A 14792-nucleotide genomic window follows, 5' to 3' on the forward strand; every position below is an offset into this window, starting at 1 on the left:
CTCCGAACCAACTGAACAGATTCACCAATTTCATTGTACAGGTCGGACTCGATTATCCGGAGTATTGATTTTATTTTCACTCCGGATAATCGAATCCTCCGGATAATCGAATGAAAAAAAACGAATTTTCTCTCGGTAAACGTTAAAATAATTATGATTTGCACTTATGTATTAAACGATTTTATCTAGCTTGACCCGTTTATATGTTTGTAACTTTGTATCTTTGTAAAATTGTAACTTTGTATCTTTGTAACTTTGTAACTTTGTAACTTTGTAACTTTGTAACTTTGTAACTTTGTAACTTTGTAACTTTGTAACTTTGTAACTTTGTAACTTTGTAACTTTGTAACTTTGTAACTTTGTAACTTTGTAACTTTGTAACTTTGTTTCTTTATAACTTTGTAACTTTGTAACTTTGTAACTTTGTAACTTTGTAATTTTGTAACTTTGTAACTTTGTAACTTTGTAACTTTGTAACTTTGTAACTTTGTAACTTTGTCTGTAGCGCTGTACCACATTAATAGAAATTTAACCCTCTTCCTGTTGACCGTTTGATCTGAAATTCGGTACACATCTTTATCTGTAATTATGTAATTATAAAACATGCGTATTCAATGATCTTGAAAATCCAAGATGGCGGCCGCTACAAAGCGAAAGCGGAAAATCCAAGATCATAATCCGCTATGTAAATATTTTCTCAATATCCGATCAATATGGGTTTTCCCAAAACCCCATCAATATGGGTATCGAATGAAAGGGCTTGCCCAGTAGAACACAGTTATTATGAAAAATTCAAACCCAAAATGGTCGCCACCACAAAATGGCGCCATATACCGTTCTGAATCATATTTCGGACACTTTGTTCTAATATCTTGAAATGCTTTATGCACTGATGATATAACTATAAATTTAATATCACAATTGCTTCTTTAGAGTGATCCCTTGGTTTCACTATCACTTCATTTGAGAGTAACATTTGAATTATTACACAGTAGGAAAAAAATCAACAGCACCACTTATTATCGTTTGTTTTGCGTGAGCATGTACAATTTACCCGTTAATAAATATTTAAATTTCTCCCGTGTTTCATCAGTTCTCATCATCGTTAACAGTTTATTGTGATTGCTTGGTAAGTGTTTCGCAGTTGACTTTAAAATAGAATCAAGTGTAATATAATTTTCGTCCATAAAATTACAAAATAAAGTGTCCGAAATTTAAATTCAACCTGTCCGAAATTTGATTTAGTGTCCGAAGTTTGATTCTTATTCGCTTCTTTTGAAAAGAATTTTATTCGATGATTTTATTATGTTTTCAATCAAATAGGTACCAAAGTAGAAAGCTTGAAGGCATATTGAACTAATTTATTAAAAATTTCTACCAAATAATACCTGTGCATAAAGTTTAGATCTGTTTTCTGCATCATATGCCTTAAGCGTCCGAAATATGATTCGGATCGGTATCAAATAAAAGTACCGTAAACCGGGGCCAAATTGATCACAAATTTCAGAAAAAATATGAATATTTCCGATTTTTTTTTGATAGATTTATACCCAATTATTTTTAAAATCAGCACTGGTGCTAAGGCCAAAAAACCCTATGGTAAGTTTTGTTCGAAAAATCCTTAAGCGTTAATTTGGGTATTTTTTAGCATAAAATTTTAAAATGTAGCTTCGGGGTGAAATTGATCAATTTATATTTTTCGGATTTTTTTAGTATCGTGTGCACAAAAATGTATAAAAAATCAATTATTTCTTCACCTACGGTCATTCTAATGATAATGCAAAGGGATTGAGGTTACAAAAACCCGACTTAATCCACCTAAAGGTGTGACCATGCCTTTCCATAACTCGATTTAAACACTGATCTGCAGGTCATCCGGAGACCATTCGGGTTATCCTAATATGGCCAAAAACCATTAAAATGGTCACTGAGCTAGTTTTGATAAACCAAGACGTTCGATATGTCGCATGATGGGATTCGGTTCTGGTCATTTGTGGTGCTTTTTTGAAAAATAGTTTTTTCTCACTTTTTTGAATAGTAATAACAAGTATTTTATTACTTATTCAACTCATCAAGTAACGGCTAGAAGTGAATTGATATGTTTAGCGTCTATAAATATTGTTTTGATATGTTGAAAATATATTTTTTTACCATAGTTTAAAATGGAAACGAAAATGCTATTCAGAAAAAATGTTAAGTTCCATGCAATTAATAATAAGTGATTCGTTGAAAGCCATTCACAAAAGAACCCTCAGATGATTATTAAACATGTCAGATTAAAAAAGTTTAAAACTAAATTGCATAAAACCTCTGAAAACTTAGGTTTGCTTTCAGTAATACGTTTGATCAATTTCACCCCGGTGATCAATTTGCCCCCGGATGACGGTACACGATTAGCAGAACATAGCAAATCATGAAAAAGCAAAATCCAAGATGGCCGCAGTTCCGAAATAACTTATGATGGTTTCATTCAGCTTGACCTGTTTGTATGTATGTTTGAATGTTTGTAGGGTTATCCCACATTAATAGAAAATTGATCCCGTTCCTGTTGACTTTTTGATCCAAAATTTGGGAGACACCTTCAATTCTACTGTCATTATAAAACTGCGTATTAAGTGATCTTGAAAAATTCAATTTGGCCGTCGCTAAAAATGGCTGAATGGCTTGACTTCAAGAACACAAAACATATTAAACAACATAAATTCAAAAGGTCGCCGCCATTAAATGGTCGACTATGTATTTTTTGCGATCCCCTCGATATCGGTATCAAATGAAGTACAGTACTTCTTTTCATGAAGTCCGAAGAAAACTAGGTAAGACAATAAACGTTGGATTTCCATTATTTACAGTTAGTTGTTCCATCACACACCCCACGATTTTATTTTAGTCTCATTATTGTCCTAGATTAATAAAGGAACGGATGTGATAACTACTAACTGCTACTTGCCTAATTATTTTCTAGCTTTTAGTACATTAAAAAAGTTCTTTTTACACATTTTATTTTCTAGTTTATAGTAAATTATCTGAATCATTAGTATATTCTCTACAATAAAACCATTCAACTTTTTTTTTATTTTAATTTCTTACCTAACTTTCTTCGGAATATTTTGATGATGTACAGTATTCTATTAGTCAAATCATTTCATGTGATTCCAACATTAAGGGCAAAAAATAATATAATATATAATCGACCATTTTGTGGCGATGACCTTTTCGAATTTATGTTGCTCATAATGTAGTGTATTCTCCAAGTCAAGCCATTCAGCCATTTTTAGCGGCGTCCAAATTGAATTTTTCAAGATCATAGAATACGCAATTTTATAATGACAGTAAAATTAAAGGTATGTTCCAGTGATCAGGAACGGGGTCAAATTTCAATTAAATTAGGACAACCCTACAAACACTCAAACATACATACATACAAGGCAAGCTGAATGAAACCATTAATAAGTAATTGTTTATTTGGGGGATGCGGCCATCTTAGATTTTTCATTATCTACTGTGTTCTACCAGTCGAGCCCTTTCATTTGATACTCATATTGAGTATTCAATTATTAGACAAATTATTCAAAATTTCCGATATAATTATAAGAAAAATCAAAAATAAAACACTCCGGATCATCGAGTCTCCGGAAAATCGAGTCCGATCTGTATTTCGAATCAAATCGAATAGAATTTCATAAATAAGATTATAGGACACATTAACTCACTCAACATATTTTATTTTCGAGTACATTACACAATAAATAACACAAGCTCTAATGCAGGAAGAAACGCAGAACTGACACCAACAGCAGCATCAACGATCCCGTGATCATAGAACTTCCAGAAATTTCGAACACAACAGCATCATAACTTGACAGCACCATATCTTCCACATTGTTAATCATCTCATCCACCTTGAACCGGGATTCGGGTGTACAAGCCCGAACCTTCGCTTTCCCAATTTTCTCGTCCAAGTTTTTCAGATTCAGTTGAACATCGCCAATGTTCATGTTGATCACTACTGCATACGAAGTGTGGTCCGCGAGCATCCTCGTGTAACCAAATACGTTGTTGATCAATGCCTTGGATTTGAAGTCACCGTGCATGAAAGCGTGGTCTTTTCGCAGCTTAATCAACTGCTGATACAGTTTGAAGATGCTCTTGGGGTCTTCTTTCTGCGCAGCCAAATTCACCTCCTTATAGTTGGGGTGAACGGGTAGCCAAGTTTTCTCGGTAGTCGCCACGGTGAAGCCTGCGAAGGTCGAATTATCCCACTGGAACGGAGTTCGCACCGGATCTCGGGTATACAGTTGATAGACCTCCTTGTTGGTATTTGTTGCCTGAGGATCCTGCGTTTCCTCGAATGTGATGTCACGGTTATCCTCCATACCGATTTCCTCGCCGTAATAAACGACTGCAATACCTGGTAATGTCATCTCCAGCACAGCGAAACTGGCAGCTCGTTCGCGTCCAAATCGAGAGGCGATTCTCGGACGATCGTGATTTCCAAGAACCCAATTCGCACTCACCCCCTTCGGCATATTATCAAGCCACTCGTCAACGATTGACTTCAATTCGAGTGCACCCGTACCTTTATCCACTCGATTGATCATCGCAAAGTTGAATGGGAAATGAGATCCATTACGATCGCCGTCACCGTACCAACGCATGGTATCTTCCAAGCTAGCGTATGCTTCGGTCATCATTATTTTTGTTTGATTTCCCTTGATAGACCACCTATCGAACAGTTCACGCCAGTCGTAGATCAGTTCATAAGATTGATCCTGAAAATGATCGTCAATTTAGAATTTTATCTACACACTGTATCAGCTAAAGTAACGTACCAAATTCAAAGTGTAGATGTGATCCAGGTTCTCATAGGACAACTCCTTGTTACTATCGATCACTGGCTCATCCAAAAATCGTTGATCCTCGTACGCGTGGTTAATCGCATCGACGCGGAATCCATTAACTCCCTTCTCGAACCAAAACTCGATCACTTTGATCATTTCTTCCTTGATCGCCGGGTTCTCATAGTTCAGATCCGGTTGCGCCTTGTCGAACTGGTGCAGATAGAATTTGCTCTTGCCATCCGGTTTGGTCCAGGCGGCGGTGTGGAACACCGATTGCTGAAATTGAAAACATTTTTGAATGAATGTAGGAAATGTTTCATATTTCTGAAACGAACGAATAAACAATTGTTGATAGCAATAATTTGGTAATTCATGTGCGCTTCTTCAATCAGTTCCATCATTTTCATCTACGAACGCGCACAAATAAACATACAAAGGTAAAAAGGAGCAAGATGTGCGTTTGATATCAAACCTCATTTACAATCTTGAATTTCTTGCCATGAATTCAACAATTATGTCGATAAAGTGGTACTCCACTGAGACAACACCAAATGGCAAGCCACACCGATTCGTTGGTTGTTGGATAGAAGACGACAACCTCTGATTTTACCCACACCTAGTATATTTCATTTCCTAAAATAATTTTACAAGTATGGTTCAGGATTATGATGGTCTGGAAAATCGGATGTTTTACCAATAAGCCCATCTTCGAAAATTTGTAACTTTTGAACCACTCAACCAATTAACGATTTGTCGAGTGCAAATGAGAGTTTACAGTAGATTTGTAAAAATATTATATTGTTCCTCAAATACTAACATTTTAGACAAAAACATCACACATTTTGAAGTCTTCTCCTGAAAATACACATTTGTGAACAATTCAACTTTAAGCCTTTAATTTGTACTTAATAAATTTGAAATCGATTGAGCGGTTCAATAGTTACGAACTTTCATAGATGGGTTTATTGGCAAAATAGCTCATTTTTAGACTATCCTAATCATGAACTATGCGTGTCTAATATTTTCGGGAAGAGAATAATACACGAGTTTTATGCAAAATCAAAGCAATTTTTTAATTCGTTAATTTTTTTTCTTGGAGTTTCTGCATAGTACCTAATATAATATTTATTAAAGTGTGCTTTGAAATTGTTCAACCACTTGGAAGATACAGCGGAAATTCAAATCTAACAACTTTATTAAAGAATTAAATACAGTCCATAACATTCATAACAACTCATTAGATGATATTCGAATATTCTCACGTTTTGACCACAGAAAAAAAAACCTCTAAGAGAGTCATATGGAGAACATTGAAGTCAATCAACCAATTCGTAAACTAATTCATCCAAATTAACAATCAAAACTTTCTCAAAGCGAAAAACTCGTGTTCTTCAAATATTTGCAAAACAAAATAATGAAAACTTCACTGGACCATTTGTGTCTACTGTCTGTCTGAGCCTATGTCAGAGTTTATTCGAATCGTGGTGTAGATTATGTGCCGTGGAATAGTAGCAATGCCTTGGAATAAAAGCGATTTTGACGTAGGACTACGTCTAGCTATTCGAAAAAAGACCCTAAATTCCTAATTTCGAAGGTGGAAAACGTGTACATATTTTGAACGTTAATATCTCTTTAATTAATGGATGGACTTTGATTGCAAACACACAAATGGAGAAAAATTGAAAACAAGTGAAAAATGTAATCAATAAAATAGGTAGGATTTTGCTATCTTAACATGCTTGCACGGAATTCGGACGTACAAATTGTCCGTCCTATGATTTCGGTTTTTAGTTTCACTTCAGATAACGATATTGTTGCGTGGGTAAACAGAAACATTCCAATTTTCTGAAACCGTTATTTTAATTCGTTGATTGTTAAAAATTCCCTAAAAGATTTATTAAATTTATTCACAGGGATTATATTATAAATATGGGTTTTCCCTACTATTCCTCACTATCAACAATACTTTGAATTTTTATTCTTGAGCTGGGTTGAATCAATCTTCTCTTCACTTTGATATTGAAATAAAATAATTGTGAGTGTGAAGATCGACTTTAAATGAGGAAGAACAATACATTTAAAGTTTTTGTTCTACATTCATTAGTTGTGTGCAACAATTATCGTGTGCAAGGTTTACCTGCTTTCAAGGTTGATTAGATCCATTCCAAAAAGGCAACCAGTTGCTTAGTTGTTGATCACTTGTATGTTTACAACACCATATGTTAAAGCTGAAAGTATCCAATCAAACTCCAATTTGTTTTCAATAATTTTTGGATGCTTACTTTTGGAACAAAAAAATAAAATTGCTGCATCATACCGGTTCGAACGTAGTGCCAGAGCGCTAGATCAGGCCAAAAGGCCAAGGTTGAACCTTTGTACTTCTATAGAAATGGCACGAGACGCTTTTGAAAACACTTTTTCTGAAAAATAAGTTACAAAAGAGATGTAGGGAACGCTAAACTCTCCTCATCCGCCAATCGCCTGCCTAATGAAAATTTCCCTTCATTTTTATCAAACTTCGACATTTTCTCTCTTTAAATATGCTCCGGAACATCCAATTTAATCGACGGATGTAATATTTCTGATCAGATAGCTAATGGCTGTCGGACTTGACGTACGTTCCGTCATTCATCATAATTGAACACGATTTGGTGAGCAACTGCTTGTGGAGTTTCGGGGCAGGGTTTATGTGGTAGCGTTTTGCTTCTCATTTCAGTTTAGAGTCATCTGCACATTGTCAACATACAGTGTCGGACAAAACATTAAGACCACTGTTAAAGTAAGAAAGATAGTGACAAAACTTTGAGAGAAAATAATCCAATCCAGTGCTTCAATCCATTTATAATAATTTATTTGCATTGTTCGAAGAAATTTATAACATCTTTAGTTAAAACAAAAGTCATTCATTTAAGAATGCGTTTTTAGCATACATGACAACTAAAATGACGCGACAAATTTAGCACCAGTTCCTAAATTAAATTTGAATTCCTAAGTTTCGGCTGTTTCAAGCGTTATTTCGAACGATTTTTGAAGAAAATTGATTGTTTCTCGGTGGTTTTTTGTATTTTTTGGATCCTGGTAAGCATTTGTCATGTAAACAAATACGTAAGGTTTCAATTCTCGAATGCTAGTAGCAGTCAACGAAAAATAGGTCGCGCGCATAGTTGCACGGAGACACAGCGGAATCATCCGCAAAATGTCCAAGGCAGGCAGGAGCCAACGCTAAATCGCATTTAATGCTCTCCACGACGGCAAACAATCCGAAACGATGACTCTGCCATAAAGCGAGCCTCCAAGAAAGGTCCCTTCAAGGCCTCGAAAAATATCCAGAAAGACAGCTCAGCGGCGGCTGATGGAGCAGTGGCTAGGCGGTAAAGGCCCCCGGAAGTTCCCGATGCTGACCTCGAAGCATCTGAAGGCACGGCTTAAATTCGCGAAAGACCACTTCTATTGTAACGGTCCGGAGAAGGAAAGCAGTGGCGAAATATAATGTGGTCGGATGAGACGAAGATAAATCTCATCGGGTTGGAAAAACTTGGGTCCATCGCCCAATAGGCTGCGCATGCCACAGTATACCACGTCCATGGGGGTGCTTATCCTGGTACGGGATTGACCCCCTGTACTGGGCGGTTAAGATCATGAAGTAGTGTCCCTATACCCAAATCCTAAGGGATGTTATGCTGTCACATGCCGAGTGGGAGATGCCCCTGAAATGACAGTTCATACAGGACAAAGATCCGAAGCAAAACGCCAAGACCGTCAAAAAGTGGTTCCATAACAAATAAAAAAGTCGTCGTCACGGAGTGGCCGTCGTATCTGAACCCTACAGAGAATCTATGGGAGATCCTGAATAGATCGGTGTACACGGATGAATCGAAGAACATGCAGCAGCTGTGGGATAGGATCCAAACTTGTTGGTAAGCCTTCCCGGTCACCATTTGCCGGAAACTGGTGGAATCCATGCCGAACCGGGTGCGTGAAATGATGCGTAACAAAGGTTACACGACCAAGTACTAACTCTAGAAGCTTTTCACGGTATGAATTTACTTGTTTTTATTTTTTTACCGTGAATTTCAAAACCGGTCTTAATTTTTGTCGCGTCATTTTAGTTGTTAAGTATGCTTAAAACGCATTTTTTAATGAATGACTATTGTTTTAACTACAGATGTCATAATTTTCATCGAACAATGCTGATAAATGATTATAAATGGATTGAAGCACTGGATTGGATTACTTTTTCTCGAAGTTTTGTAACTTTCTTTTTTTGTTTGAACAGTGGTCCTAATGTTTTGTTCGGCACTGTATAATTAGGGATACCATCTGGACGGAGTTAAAAACCAGGACATTTGTAACAGTTATGATCAGGGATGGTAAAAAATCACATTCAACGATCAATGAATAAGTATATCCCTCTAGTCGGATGTTTTTAAATCACCCCCAGCAGGCGAGGCTCTTTTATTCTTCATATGTACACAGAGAGAATACTTGGAACGGTGAGCTACCAAGATCTCAAAAAAGCAATATGAGAGCGGAATCCCCACTGCTTGCACTCTCGAAGCATTACTTCTACTACTCAAGTTTGATCGTGAGTGCAAGCCACAAACGATTAATCCCATTCCATAGAGCGGATGATGAGTTCTTGATCGGAAAGTGTAACAAGAGACGATCAACTGAAATCTTACGACACTCATCGAGGGATTTTTAATTCTCTATTGCATAAACCGCAGTGAGTGGCTGACTCAGTCTCGTGTCGATTTTATTTTGCTGTCGTCTCCCGCCCGATAAACAGCAGACGGGTAATGGATGCAATTGATTAATTTTATTACCAGCAGATTTGGGCGAATCTCATCCCGCCCAAAATCGTTTTTAGATTCCAATAATTCTGAACATTCACATTTCTCTCCAAATAATTTTCCAATAGTAATTCAATTAGTGACTTCACGAAACACCTTTCGAATTCAATTGAATTTCAGACCCTTTTTTATTTTGTAGATAAAACGGATCACATATTTGATTAATTCAATTCTGTGTGGTTACGTTCTTCGTTGCGAATAAATGTAATGAAATAGTATGGACGTATGATATTCATTATCGTGGAGTTCCGACATATGTGGCAATAGATTTATCGAACGACTAATGTTTTTTTTATATCCCTTCAAACTTGTTGCATCTCTCAAGTGTACATACTGCTTTGACCGCAGATTTGCATGGTTAAATCTGGTTAATTTCAGGTATTCAGTCTTCATTTTGTCGAATGAATACTGTTGGAACAATAGGTATCGCAGCAAATGATTATCAACATCCTACCTTATCATCAAACGGTATGCGAATAATTTCAGTGAACTGACGGCATTGGAATATATGCTTTGTGAGGACCACACAATTACTATCAGAGCGAATAAACGTCCGACTGGAAGTCATGAACATCAATTCATTGCGCTAAACATATTTGCGCTATTTTATGTTTTTTGATTAATTCAAGGTAATCAAGGTCTTTTCTAGACACCAGTTTACTCGGCCCCGAAAAAAGTGGTCTGTATTTGGGCAGGCGTAAAAATATATCTCGCAAGACCACTATTAACTCATAAAATTTGTGATTTGAGGGGGATTATTGTTTGTATTTAGTCTCTTGATTAATTTAAACACCATCTGAGAAATCCTCTGTAAAACATGAAACATTAAAGTCGTCCTATCTGCTGTAGCGCATTTTTTATTTTACCCAGTTTCATCGAAGTAAACGCGCTCGGAAAGGAAAATTGAACGCCCGGACGAGAGAGCGAGAATCGTACGTCATAGAGACACTCATTCCCATGGAGCAAATTCTTGTTAGGAGTTGAAAACAAAACGAGGAAGGAGAGTAACTCAATTATTCGAATTAGTTTCAGTCTAGCAATGCTTTGGTCAACTCAGAGTAACCAAGAGAAAATCATTTGGTTGTGATGGGTGAGGATTAATAGTTAGTCGCAGTTTGCACAGATTGACCTTTTTACAGTTGATATACACACGGTCACGTGTGATTATGTATTTGTTCCACCACCACCACCCCTATTATTCCACATTCTAAATAAACAAATAAAAATTGAAACCCCCTAATGATTACCATTTGGCGACGCATAAAACCAACAACATTGTGTGCGTGTTGGATCGATAGAATGAGGGTGGAAGCTTTAGTCGTGTGGTGCACTTTTCCCCTGTGGGAAACGGGCTTCTGGACACTTAAACTCGATAGTCTCCAGCGGAAACTTCCTTGGAAGCTAGTTCTGAAAAGAACTGTACATATACTACTTGATTAAACGGTAGAAATAACACGCCGCGACAACAGCGAAGCACAAACACATGTGTTTCACTTCGTCTCAAGAAATTAAAGTGAAGGTGGAAGGAATCCATTGTAGTAGTATAGGTAAAACCACTTGTAAAAATGGGGTAATAGTGTTTGTGAGAGAAGAGCAAAGCACACGTAAATAGATTAATTCACTTATCAGATTGTGTGGCGCTTGAATGACACGAGTTATAGAATACATTTGAAAAAAAAATTACAATTCAATACTGAAGTAATATGTATGAACGATGTGTTCCGATGAACAATTGCAAATATAAATATATATAGAAGGTGCATTTGCATATGAAGTAAAATTCTGGTTATACGCGAGCGTAACATGAGCAAATTTATAACACATAATTCCTTAATATTTTATAATTCCTTAATATTTTCCTTCGTTGATCGTATTGTTTTCACGTATTCACGATGGAGAGCCTCAACCCTTCTCTTCGTTGGCCGAAGCATTTTGATTGAATGTAATACTATTCCGTTTACTGTTTTTTAAAGCATAGGCAGCCGTGGCAGTGTTCCGAGCTCTGCAATACAATTTTCTTAACCAATGTTAAAGTTGCTAAATCTTACATCATAGACTCATTAAACGTAAAAATAATAATTGTATTGATATCAACACAATTTTATTCTATTGATTTTCATGACATGAAACGCTATGACTCAGGAATAACATTTTATTGAGTGGTTTTTATAGCTGTTTCGATTATGTTGTCTGGCATCAGTGTCGAAAAAATAACGATGCTTTCACCAATACAAATAAAACTATTGCTGAAAATTGAAAAATGAAAATTTAACTTTCAGGGCACTAGCTCGAGTTTTCCGACGTTTTTCACTGTACAGTGCGACAGCAGATGAAAATTTAATATCTTGTGAGTAATCAATTAGAGTTTGATTGATATCACTTGATGGGAAGTGTGCGAAAACGATCATTTTCTTCACACTGTTTCGCAAAATTATTGATTTACGGGCGAGGGGTGAGGGAGGGAGATGAAAGAAATAAGCGCCATTGTGGTAGCCATTTGTGGCTAGCTTCCAACTTCACCTTAAACGCTATACCAGTGTTTCTGCTTCTGAGGCTGCTGATACTGTTGATGTTGCTAGTGTTCTTTGCTTACTGTAGCTTTTACTTCAACTAATTAACGGTTGGGGAAAGACTCATCCACTTCGCTGCGAGGCAGTTGTATTTCTGACTGGCTAAGGAATCACTGAGTGGTGTAGCTAGCGATGAAGTATTCTTATCTCTTCAGAGACTGGACAGTGTGTGTGATGCAAAAATACACAAGCGCTCTCCACCAGACATGGTGGAGATCAGAGATCCGTAGATTTATGGTCTACTGGAAGCCCTTCTACCTTCTAATTATTTCTATTCATTCAAGCATATGGGTGTAAAATATTTCACTCCAGTGTCAACGTCCTGAAATCTGTTATACAATGGACATGGTAGTCGACCGATTGAAAAATGAAGGTTTTTTCGAATAACTCAATTAAGCCAAATAAAACCGATTTAATTTAGAAACCCGGATAAAAAAGAATTAAACATAAAAATACCGTTTTTAACTCTGCAATAATTTGACCTTGTCCCGAATTGGTTCTTGTTTTCAAAACTACTTATCGATTTGCTGTGTGATCATTGTTTCATGAAAAATATTCATTATCAAAGAAGGAATGATTGTTTATCATACAGTTAGCAATAGTGCTCTGTAGTAAAAGGTCCTACTGGAGCCTTTGAGAAATCGAATGAATGTTCATAATCGGGATAGTTGCATTTACTGTTGCTTCGATTTGAAAGATATTTTTCAAGTTAACAGAAATTTAAAAAAAACTAAAAAAAAACATTTTGCATCCTTTCCCAATGATTTTATCCTCATCGCAAACATTTACAGATTAAAAACAGGTACTTACGATATTCCAATGCTAGAAACATCAAAATAAGGTATATCACATCTTCATGTGTCAATTTTTCACGAACATACAACTTATCGAAAAAAGTGGAAGTTCAGAATAATTTCATAATGAGTGTAATAATTTTACCAAAATTCATATTAGCAGAGATGCTCCTGCTATTTCTCGATTTTCCAGACTTTTTTAGCATGTTCCCTAATATCAGACAAACACTCGATTTTGTCTGATATAATCGAAACGCTCTTGATTTTTTTTCTCTAATTTTTGTATCTTTAACTTCATCAGAAGAAGAATTATCCGTAATAAATCTATTGACAACTAGCTTAATACCCTATAAAAAAAAAGCTTGTTCCACACTTATTAGATTGTTACTCGATCTTTCATGTCAACTTCAAACTTTAATTTAAGTCGACACTATACCTTCGAAACACGAATCGCGTCAGAATAGAAAGATAATAAACGAAATAAAAATACCCTTTTAGATTAGCACGTCCGATTTTGAATGGTATTTTTGGATGCCTTTTGAAACACTTAGTCTTGTCTTGTCATTTTTCTACACATTTCCTGATATGCCAAAACTCATCCTTAAAAATATAAATCAGATACAGTCCTTGTTTAATAAGCTCAAACTTTTGTAAAACACGTGTTCATTTAATGAACAATATTAAGTTAATTGCATTAATTGCAAACGGAAGTTTGATCAAGTATAAAACAAAGTAATAAAAGTAATGACATTACAAACATTAGAAAAAGACTAGAAACCGAAGCAATGGAAGGGGTATTAACCACAGAGAATTATGAAGAGCTGAATAAAGCAGATATGAGTCCGTTATATTCTCACAGCAAATTATATTCAAATACATCAAATCGATGTATAAAGCATTTAGAAATAAGAACATGTAAGCATCTTTCTCATATGAATCGTATTTGTCATTAAAGGCAGAAATAGGGGCAAAAACTACTACCCTGTGAACAGCATAAAAAAAACAGTTGAGAAATCAAAACTGAATTCAGAAGCTGCATGAAAGATAGCGAAAGATTGAGGAACTGTATAAAAAATTAAATTAAAGGATTTTCTGCCTATAAAACGGATTCCCGAAAATCGGCAACGAATCTTCCGGACAACTCAATATGAGTTATCCTGATTTCTTCCTGATTTTTAATTTAATTATTCCTGACTTTTGAAAACAGATAGTACACAAATAAAGCATGAGAGCGCTTCGAAAATTTTCTAAAAATTCATAAGACACTTCACTAAACACAAAAACAACTAGCAGAGCGGTGGTCAATAAACTTATTTCTCATACTCATACAACACAATCTAAGTTGGTTTCTGCATCGTTTCGTTACCTATGATGGAAAGTGGATTTATTTTGAGAATCCTGAGGGCATAAAGCCATGGGCATATCATTCACAGATGGAGCATTATCTTGAATAAACTTCATTTTTTATCATTCCACGCGTTTTTAGAATAAAAAGATCCTTGTACCGCTGGCAGGGTTTTTTTTTAATTTTTTGTAAATTTTTGAATTTTCCTTTTTATTTGTATTTATAAACCGCTAGCTAGTATAATTAGATACAACAAAGATGGGTTGTACAACCGAATGAATTCATGTTGGCCATCCAACTTGTTTTGAACTAGGAATTCAATCCAATCCAAATTCAAATTCAAAATATTCGTGCCGATTTCGAGAAGAAAAATGATCATATTTCATATTTCA

General features: G+C 35.8%; 2 protein-coding genes across 8 annotated transcripts in view; one reads left to right on the top strand and one right to left on the bottom strand.

The window, feature by feature from the left end:
* LOC129773218 (dual specificity calcium/calmodulin-dependent 3',5'-cyclic nucleotide phosphodiesterase 1A-like) overlaps positions 1–14792 on the top strand; it is a 544686-nt gene that overhangs the window by 313010 nt on the left and 216884 nt on the right. The window lies entirely within an intron of this gene.
* LOC129773219 (maltase 2-like) overlaps positions 3204–14792 on the bottom strand; it is a 44462-nt gene continuing 32873 nt past the window's right edge. The window contains exons 2-3 of one of the 2 annotated variants that reach the window (XM_055776813.1): positions 4830–5114; positions 3204–4769 (exon numbers count right to left, since the gene is read on the bottom strand). In XM_055776813.1, the coding sequence (XP_055632788.1) occupies positions 3759–4769; positions 4830–5114 (1296 nt within the window). In that variant the 3' untranslated portion in view covers positions 3204–3758. Of the gene's footprint in view, positions 4770–4829; positions 5115–14792 lie in introns of those variants that run through there. The other variant, XM_055776812.1, reaches the window with a different exon arrangement.

The sequence above is a fragment of the Toxorhynchites rutilus genome, chromosome 3 (genome assembly GCF_029784135.1).
Source record: "Toxorhynchites rutilus septentrionalis strain SRP chromosome 3, ASM2978413v1, whole genome shotgun sequence".
Classification (NCBI taxonomy): domain Eukaryota; kingdom Metazoa; phylum Arthropoda; class Insecta; order Diptera; family Culicidae; genus Toxorhynchites; species Toxorhynchites rutilus.